A 9,216-nucleotide genomic window follows, 5' to 3' on the forward strand; every position below is an offset into this window, starting at 1 on the left:
CTAGCGGCGTCATTCAAATTTGGGACTTCTCGTCCCCTCTCGAGTTTTCCAGAGGATGCTTGGCCTCATGTTAGCTCAGGTCAGTGTACCGTTCCATGCTTGGTGCCTGGGACATTTTCATCTCAAGGTAACCCACCGCTGCATCAGAGCTGTGGCCCCTTGGAAAACCCCTCATCTGTTTCAAACAGGCGTCCCATTGGGACTGACCTCCAGAAGGAAGGTAGTCATGAAAGATGTCTCCAGCTTGGTTTGGGGAGCACTGCACAAGAGCAGACCAGCATTTGGCTCCTGGTCCAACCTGGAGCAACACCTGCACATCAACTGCCTTGAGATAATGGCAGTTTTTCTAGCCCTAAAAACTTCCTTGCCAGCCTTAAGAGGGCACCACGTCCTGGTCCGCTCAGACAACATGACGGTGGTAGCCTTTATAAATCCCCAAGGTGGTGTTAGGTCACGCTTCCTTTACATAATGTTGACACCAAGCCGACTTCAAAGAACTAGCAGCGAAGAAAGAAAGAAAGCCTCGCATCGGCAGCGTCTGGACCAAAAAGCTGCACTTGAACACACTGCACAGACTACAGCTGACTGCAAACTAACACGCGTGTTCTGCGCCTACGTGAGAGGAATTAGATGTCTATATCAGCAGCTATCAATAGTAAATATTCGTCATTCAAAAGGAGAAACCGAAACAAAGATATACGAGATAAATGCAGATATACGAAACGTAAACAATGCAGCGCTTGCTTACCATTTTTAATATCAGTAAAGTTGATCACTTTCATAATTTTAAACGGCTCATGTTCTTATAAACATACTGTATTCGCATATTGGAATGCAGGGCTGTACTTAGCTAACGCGGGGCCCGGTGCGAGGTAGGGAGCGGGACCGCGTTCTCGGTCCGTTCGCCGTGGGGCCCCCTCAAGCGCGGAGCCCGGTGCGACCGCACCAGTTGCACCCCCCCTAAGGACGGCCCTGTTGGAATGCTTGGGAAAGATCACGTAACATTAGAACAGCCCTCTATCTGTGCCGCCTTCATTTACTTACTAGTTTTCATCACTTTCGCTTTAATTATTGGGCACTGACTCGATTACTAAACTGAACATCGTTAAACTGATGCTCACCGACGGCCCGACGTTGATCAATGTCCGACCGTTGGCTTGGTGTGTCCCGACCTTATGGGCACAGTGTAACCTACTGTACTCTCACTGAGGGCAGGTCACATACCGGGCGGTCTGTACTCAGGAAGGCAGAGGTGGACCTCTTGACCTCAGAAGACAACTCTCACTGCCCAATTTATTTCTTGAAGGAGCGAGATGCCCTGGCCCATCCCCAGGTCATCAGATGGGTCAGGGAAGTCTGGCGCTCGGTCCTCCTGGTGGCCCCACTCTGGAAGAATCAGACATGGCTCCCTGAGTTAATTCAGCTGCTATCACCAGCTCCTTGGCCAATCCCATTTTGAGTACAAACCTCCTCTCTCAAACAAGGGGCATGATTTGATATTCCCGGCCCAAGCTGTGGAGCCTTCATGTTTGGCCCTTTGATGGGAGTCTTTACAGCTTCCCATGAGAGTGACTACCACCATTTTGGAGGGCAGAGCCCCGTCTACGAGATACCTCTATTCTCTTAAATGGCCAGTCTTTTCTGACTGGTGTGCAGCACCTATCTGCAAGAGCTGTTGGATATGGAGAGCACCCCTTCCACACTCAAAAGTATACTTGGCAGCCATTGCGGCGAATCATGAGGGGAGATTGAATCTGCCTCGTTCTCATACTGTGCTGACTTGGGATTTATCCATAGTCCTTAGGGCCCTACGAGGCCCTCCTTTGAGCTGCTCCAGTCAGCTAATTTTGGGTCTCTGTCACTTAGGACTGCCCACCTTTTGGCTTTAGCATCAGTCAAGGAATTGTGCAACCTACAAGCACTGTCAGTCAGTGCTTCATGCCTTGAGTTTGAGCCTAAAGACTGTAGAGTCGTCCTCAAACCAAGACACAGCTATGTGCCTAAAGTGCTCTCCACTCATTCAGAGCACAAGTTATCACCCTTCTAGCTCTTCCTAACCCAGAGGACGAGCAGGGTCCCAATTCACTCTGCCCAGTTCGGGCTCTTAGACCCAATCCCAATTCTATTTTATACCCCTTCGCCTTCCCCTACCCCTCCGCCTACCCCTTCCCCTTGTCCCTTGAAACAGAGCGGCAAGGGGTAGGGGTGAAAATATTCCCCTAAGAATTGGGACACCACTACTATACGTCACACTTCATCATACGTCGTCTAGCTCCTACAATACACACACATAAGGGGTAGGGGTGAAAATATTATATATTATATCACGATTGAATGTAACATAAAATAAATTATTACTTAATGTTAAAATCTTTATTAATGGCATGTCTTTTTGTTTTCTCGGGCAGCCATGTTGCCTCTGAAGCCGGTTTACGCTGAGATAAATCATACCCCTTCGTTTGAAGTATGGTCCCGAAAAATCTTCGTTTGAAGGGCTATCTGGCCCTTCCCCTTACCCCTACCCCTCCAACCAAAAGAGAATCGAGACACCCCTACCCCTTTACGTGAACACATGAAAGGGGAAGGGCTAAGGGATAGAATTGGGTTTGGGCCATAGAGTGTATGTTGACTATCGCACTGGATAGTGGATGCTATAGTCCTGGCTTACACCTCAATGGACTTAAAGTGTCCAATTGGAGTGAGGGCCCACTCGAGCCATTCAAGGAATGGCCTTCTCCTGGGCTTGGTCCAGTGGAGTTTCAATTGGTGATATCAGTGCAGCAGCCAGTTGGTCTTCGCTGCCTACCTTCGCCAGATTTTACAACTTGGACATCTCTGCCCTTCAGGCACAGATTTTGTCCACTCAATTTACCGAATACCCTTTTTGTTATGTACACTCCAGCCTGGTGGTTTGGGTCTCATAATTGGATCATGCTTTTTAGGAGCCCTCATTATGGGTGCTCCGGGGCTGGGCTCGCAAAGTGGCTTCATTCTGCACTTGCTTATATCACGGCACTATTGGATGCATTCCCCAAAAGCGTCCTTGATGCAACAGGAGAGACCATTCAATAGAAAACTCTCTGGTTACTAACATAACCTCAGTTCCATGAGACAAGAGAATGAGTGTTGCATAAGCAAATGACACTGTCACTGATATGAGAAACTTTCTCATGAGACTGAGATGTTTGTGGGTGGACGGTGGTTTGTGATTCTGCAACGAATCTAGTTCTGAGAACATGATGTGAATTTCTTCAGTGATGTATATCAGTGAAACTGAAAATGTTTTATAATGATGCCAAGTGTCTCATGAGACACAGTACTCACCACAACTGTAAGGGACCAATTCACAGAACCCCTGTTTTTACTTTGAAAAAACATGATGCGGCCAATGAATTGGGCAAGCAAGGCCTTGAGACATGAGTGCAGTGATCAAACACGTCCATCCAGGGTATTTAGCATGCTGAGACTCTATGTGTGTGTATAAGGCCTATATAATATTTTATTTTTATTTTATTTCTCCAGCGGGTTTTCAGCAGAAACATCTGAGACAAAGTTGATACTTAAACCCAACTGAGAATTCCAGCTTTGAAGGAGCATCCACTGAGATTTATTTTGGGCTTATGGCACTTTTTCAAAACATGTTTTGTATTATGTTATTTTTTTATTTTTTTTTGTGTATTGTTTGTGGTTGGGCTCTTTGCTTTGAGTATGCACTGCATAATTAATTTTAACCCCCTCCCCCAGTGAATTTGTTTAGTTTATACAGGTGATCGCTTAAGCTTGATTATCTCCCGTCTCATTAACTATGTTTGTGTATGAATAATGCATTAGGTCAGTCTGTCTAAGTAGATTATCATGTTATCTTTGTTTACTTGACAGTGATTGTGTCTCATGCTTTAGCCCCGGGTTGTTAACATGTTCCGTAGGTGATTTTGCAGGAATAAAAATGTAGGTGGCATAATATAGATAAAAGAAAACAGGACATTATTCCCTGGTTGACTAAAAAAAGAAATATTTTATTCAGTATTTATTCTTACAGAATCATAATGAGACATCATTATGAAGGTTACATGAGGCTTATTTAGTACATTTGTTTCCTCACCAGAAAACATATAAGAAATAACAAGAATACCACAAATTCCTACTTGTATATAATACTTTTTTTTTTTCATTTCAGAGGACAAACAATGAGCCAAGACACACGACAATTCACCCAAACTAGATTATGTGGAAGCAGAAAGTCTTAAACTTCCAAGCCCAGAAAGTTTCCAAACCAGACCAGGAAACCTGAATTCTGCATTTTACATCTTGTAATCTTACAAATGTATGTTTGTCCATATTTGTCCACAATCCAAATTTGTTGGATTGTGTGTGTGTTTGCCCCCAGACGTTTTTATTCTAAAAACAGTTATTCAGTGGCAATCATAATTAACTATTGTTACAGTATGTCCTTATAAAGCCAAGTAAATGTGCATGTTTTATAAACAATCATTATTCTCACTGTAGATGTAGTTCACAAAATTCTTTAAAGAGAAGTATCATTTTTCCTATTTATGCCCAAAATGGGACTGATTGCGCATTACTGAGCGCTAAACACATGTGTCTGTGTTTCATTCATACTGGAAGCCTGAGGGTGTCCTCGCAAAGAAACTCCACATATACATCACAGAAGTAATAGAACTCATGAAATCCCTAATATGGCCAAAGGCATCCAGACTGAGTAAAAAGAAGATAGAAACTCTTGAACTGATTAATCATGGAGACAGCAAATAAACAATATATGGTTTATCTATGTTATCTATGTTCTTCAATCCATCTCTAATATTTTCATAATAATAAAGTATATTTATAATCCAATGCTAATCGACATTATTACAGTATAGAAATATTTTCTGCCTCATTATGTGATGAGGAGCCACATCAGATCAGAAATGAAGTTATTTCAAACACTTAACTGATGTTGTGGAGTAAAATCATGTTACTAAATGTTCTCTTTTGTTAGACAACGCTTCTCTTTTTTGTTGTTTGGCGCGTGTTGCTTTTTCAAATGCACGTTCAGTGCCAAAACATTGCAGCTAATACTATCATTATATTTTATATTTAAATATTTATCAACTTATTAGGCCTATAACATATATTACATAAATTGATTCTTTATTTGTGTTTTCTTTATATGGCGTGTTTTTATACTCGGATGCAGCCCGTGGGCCACCTGTTGAGTCTTTTTGTTTCTGCTTACTGCCATTAGAGAAGTAAAATCTAATTCTTTCCACATAAATAAATATTTAATGTCAAAAGCATTTTAGTTGCTCTGTGTTGCCATTTAGCTAACTTGTGTATAACTGGTTCACTTTGTATGCCAAGCACATTTTTGCTCATGTGAAGATGATATTTCTGTCGATATATGAACGCGCATGAAGTACAAAGCCTCTACATTATAAATAATAGTTTCATTCAAATACATCGCGAATATGGAAACATTAGGATTTGTGCCGAATGAGAGGTGCGTGAGTCCAATTAACGCCTGGTACTTTCAGTTTCGCTTTGTTTTGGTTTATATATTTTTATTTCATTCTTGTTCTGTTCTGAATACCATTACATTTATATGATTTGTTTTGGAGTGAGCTATACTAACGTATAGCTATGTTTATACATTATAATAGTTCACTTTATTTGGTATTATTTCTGGTATTATTACACTCTCTCCAAACGTTCTGCTGCTCACAAAACATCAATGAGAGCGAGTTTGAAGAAAGCTGACTGGTCACGGTCAAAAATATGTGAAGGACCAATGCATAACCTCCAAATATGCACGCACGCACTGTCACGATCTAATGGCGGATCCTTAAAAACAATTACCGGAACGAAAAATCCAAATTCTGACATTTTCCGGAACAGGATCCAGCTCAAATTAAGCACTGCCGTAAAATTTATAGTGGAAAAAAAGTACTTTAAAAGTGTCTGGAATGCAATAAAGTAATTTTTTAAAGCTGTTTTTAAAGCATTTGCTGCATGGATTTAAAAAAAAATAGGCTAATAAATAATTCACATATCAGACAAAATTGCGTTGCAGCAAATCCTTTAAATTTTAAGGTATTCAGAACAGAGCAACATAAAAATCAGAAAATATAAGCAGCTATACAATTATAGGACAAAGTTGTATATATATGCCTTTATAATTTGTGTTTTATTTTTTTAATTGTACAGAATTACACTGTAAAAAATTTGACCATACATTCACAGTAAATTACTGGCTACATTGGTGAGTTCATGACTGGAGAAACCAAACCTAAATTGCAACAATCAGTTAAATAGTCTATTTCTCCTCAATCCGCTGTGGATCAGAACACCACCACTTTGTCTTTTTTGGCTTGTGCTTTCTTCACAGGCACATGGACGTCCTCGTGGTCAGCGCTGATTCTATTGGACAGCCGGCCGAGGGTGATGGAATTAGCTGCCAAAAAGAAGTTTGAGTTAATTTACATGCTTCTATTTCCAATTAAAGAAGAAGATACCAAATTTTCAGTGGATGTGGTTACATTAGGACTGAGCGACTAACTTGAGTTCTGGTGTTCAGGACAATCTTTCTGAAAGTGTTCCACTGAGCCACAAACCCGACAGCAACCGCCTACAAAAACAAAACTCCATGACATGAGTGTTAAAATTCAAAGATATTTAGTGCTTAAAGAGGGACATCACTAACCTGCAGCATACAGTCCCTTTGGGTTGTCAGGACAGGCTTTGGACAGATGTCCAGTCTGACCGCAGATAAAACACTTGGCATATGGGTAATTACCTAGAAAAGAGCTGCATTAATTCAGTAAGTCATAGCAGGTTTGTTGATTTTGTTTGATTTTGTTCATTTTAAGCATCCAAACGTCTCATTCAACTCGTACCCATGGCAGGATCCACTTTAGCACGACATCTCTGGATCTCATGTTCGGTAGAACCACACCGATAACAGATCTCGCGACCCATCTCTTCATCGTTATCCGCCTCTGGGCAGTCAGCGAGACCATGACCAGGCTTCCGGCAGTTGAAGCAGATCTAGATGGAAAATATGAAAACATAAGTGAGATATTTCATATTTAGACTTATTGATGATCTATGGAAGCTAATTTCCTCTTATTCAATTCTTAAAATTATATCACAATTCTTTTGGTGTTTTTTTTTTTTTTAATTAGGACAGGACAGTAATTTAGACAGGAAGTAAAGTGTGAGAGAGAGAGGGGACAGGATTGTGATATATATATATATATATCGCCGGTTTTCTCAGAATTATGAGAGAGAGAAAAAATGTAAGAACTGAAAGAAAAAAAAGAGATATAAACTCAAAAATGCGAGGGGAAAAAAAGACAGAATTGAATCATTTACCGTTTTTATTATTTTTTTCCATGGTGGAAAAACGCTCCCATAGTAATCATGTTACATGCATCCTGCTCCTCACCATATTGTTCTTTTTGGTGTTTTGTCTCTTTATCCGTCTGTTCTCTCGTCTCACGTCTTTCTTCAGTGCTGTTGCCACTTCTTCTCTCAGATCCTGGTCTGCGGGCGTCTGACCGGCCTGCTTTAAATACTCCAGAAACCCATTCACGTCGTCACTGTCATGCTCCCGTTTCTTCTTTTTTGGGTTGTGTTTCTTTACGCCCGGCCCCTGCTTGATGTGTCGGCCACCGGCGCTTGTTCCTGCTTCTCCAGCATTTCCACTCGCCTTCAGCTGCTTCCATGGTGTGGCGTCTGCTGCTTTGTGTTTATGGACATTGTTCGCTCGGGCCCACCTCGTCATTTTGAGTTCTGTTAGAATAAGAGAATTTGTTCATGATCAGATGAATAACATATTTACTATATAAACAATTGTAGCCATAGTTTCTGTCAATACCAGAGTCCATATACTAACAAAAATATTCAAAATGCATAATGGAACTATAGAAGTGCCATTGGCAATATACCATGTTGTTCACCATGAAAGTGCTTTGAAATACCATGGTGAATATGGTAAACATTCAGCACCATGGTATACAAAGTCGTTGTCATAACATAAAAAAATATATAATAATATATCGAAAGAACATAACTCTTACACATCTTTAAACCGAAATGAATCTGATTTACAGTAACAGTCACTGCTGATACTGTGGTAATTTGCCAGAAACGAACATTTATAGGGATACATGTCGATATATAAGGGATATTTCATATTTAGTATATTAATTCGGTTTATGTTTTCAGATAGCATGAATAATCATCATCAAAATCAGATTTTTGGAAAAATTACCGCGGTTATTTTCCGACGACGATCATCCGGGAGATTAAGCTCTATAAAACATTCCTGGCTGGTGGAAATCTATCTCTTGTAATAAAAACTATAATAATTTAATTAATTTTACACGCTCACCACAAAAGACTATCAGCTGTCAACAACAAAACAGTTTACGTGTGTTTTTCTGTTTCCCACCAATAAAACCGTCCGGAATGAAACTACATCATGAGCGTTTTTGGTTCCTACCGCTATAGTAAACGGGCTCTCATTGAAGTTCACAGAACTAATAAAGAGCCCCAGGTGGCCAGATAAGTAGCAAACCCAGGACGTGTTTAAAAGGACATGTCGTTTTATATAATACTGTCCCTTTTTCCACTAGTTAGCAACTGTTTAAAATGCTGTGGTTCGTTTTACTGGTTAGGCCTACATGGCTTTCTGAAGTTACACTGATTACACAAATCTGTCACAAGTAAATCAGAAATGCATTATATTCTGAGTTTACATTCATGGATATAGCATACGAATTAAAATAAAGCTGTTTTTGTGTTTATTTTTTTTTTTTTAATTAGGACAGGACAGTAATTTAGACAGGAAGTAAAGTGTGAGAGAGAGAGGGGACAGGATTGTGAAAGGTCCATGAGCTGGGACTCGAACGGCGCTATATGTCTATATTGGCGCCGACCACATCTCGCAATTCTGACTTTCTCAAAATTGCTAGTTTCTCTCACAATTCTGAGTTTTTTCTTAGAATTGTGAGTTTTTATATCTCGCAATTCTGAGTTTGTAAACTAAATTTTGAGATACATTTCGCAGTCTTTTAACCTATATCTTGCAGTTTTGAGTTTATATCTCATAATTCTTAAATCCCCCCAGAATTGCATGTTTATATCTTGTAATTCTGAGTTAAACTCTTGTAATTTCGAGTTAACATCTCACAATTCTGAGAAATTTGCCAA

General features: G+C 40.2%; 1 protein-coding gene across 2 annotated transcripts; it reads right to left on the reverse strand.

Annotated features, from left to right (window-relative positions):
* Positions 1-6,174: 6,174 nt before the first annotated feature.
* Positions 6,175-8,507, reverse strand: LOC107741692 (zinc finger CCHC domain-containing protein 9-like). Of its 2 annotated transcripts, none has more exons than XM_016554466.1 (6): positions 8,396-8,507; positions 7,448-7,794; positions 6,897-7,047; positions 6,704-6,796; positions 6,560-6,628; positions 6,175-6,454 (listed from the first exon to the last, which is right to left on the reverse strand). In XM_016554466.1, the coding sequence occupies exons 2-6, from the start codon at positions 7,784-7,786 to the stop codon at positions 6,342-6,344; spliced, it is 765 nt and encodes a 254-aa protein (XP_016409952.1). In that variant the 5' UTR covers positions 7,787-7,794; positions 8,396-8,507; the 3' UTR covers positions 6,175-6,341. The 2 variants fall into 2 exon arrangements, with proteins under 2 accessions (XP_016409952.1, XP_016409951.1); XM_016554465.1 differs by lacking the exon at positions 8,396-8,507 and adding an exon at positions 8,276-8,388.
* Positions 8,508-9,216: the final 709 nt, after the last annotated feature.

The sequence above is a fragment of the Sinocyclocheilus rhinocerous genome, unplaced genomic scaffold (genome assembly GCF_001515625.1).
Source record: "Sinocyclocheilus rhinocerous isolate Xijiao unplaced genomic scaffold, SAMN03320098_v1.1 scaffold886, whole genome shotgun sequence".
Taxonomy (NCBI): domain Eukaryota; kingdom Metazoa; phylum Chordata; class Actinopteri; order Cypriniformes; family Cyprinidae; genus Sinocyclocheilus; species Sinocyclocheilus rhinocerous.

Bases quoted from the DNA above. Each gene is read 5' to 3' on its own strand.
- LOC107741692 (XM_016554466.1), bottom strand. From the start codon at position 7,786: ATGACGAGGTGGGCCCGAGCGAACAATGTCCATAAACACAAAGCAGCA. The intron at 7,048-7,447 runs GTGAGGAGCAGG...TTTTCCATCTAG, and splicing joins ACACCAAAAAGAACAATATG to ATCTGCTTCAACTGCCGGAA. The intron at 6,629-6,703 runs GTTAGTGATGTC...TTGTTTTTGTAG, and splicing joins AAAGGGACTGTATGCTGCAG to GCGGTTGCTGTCGGGTTTGT.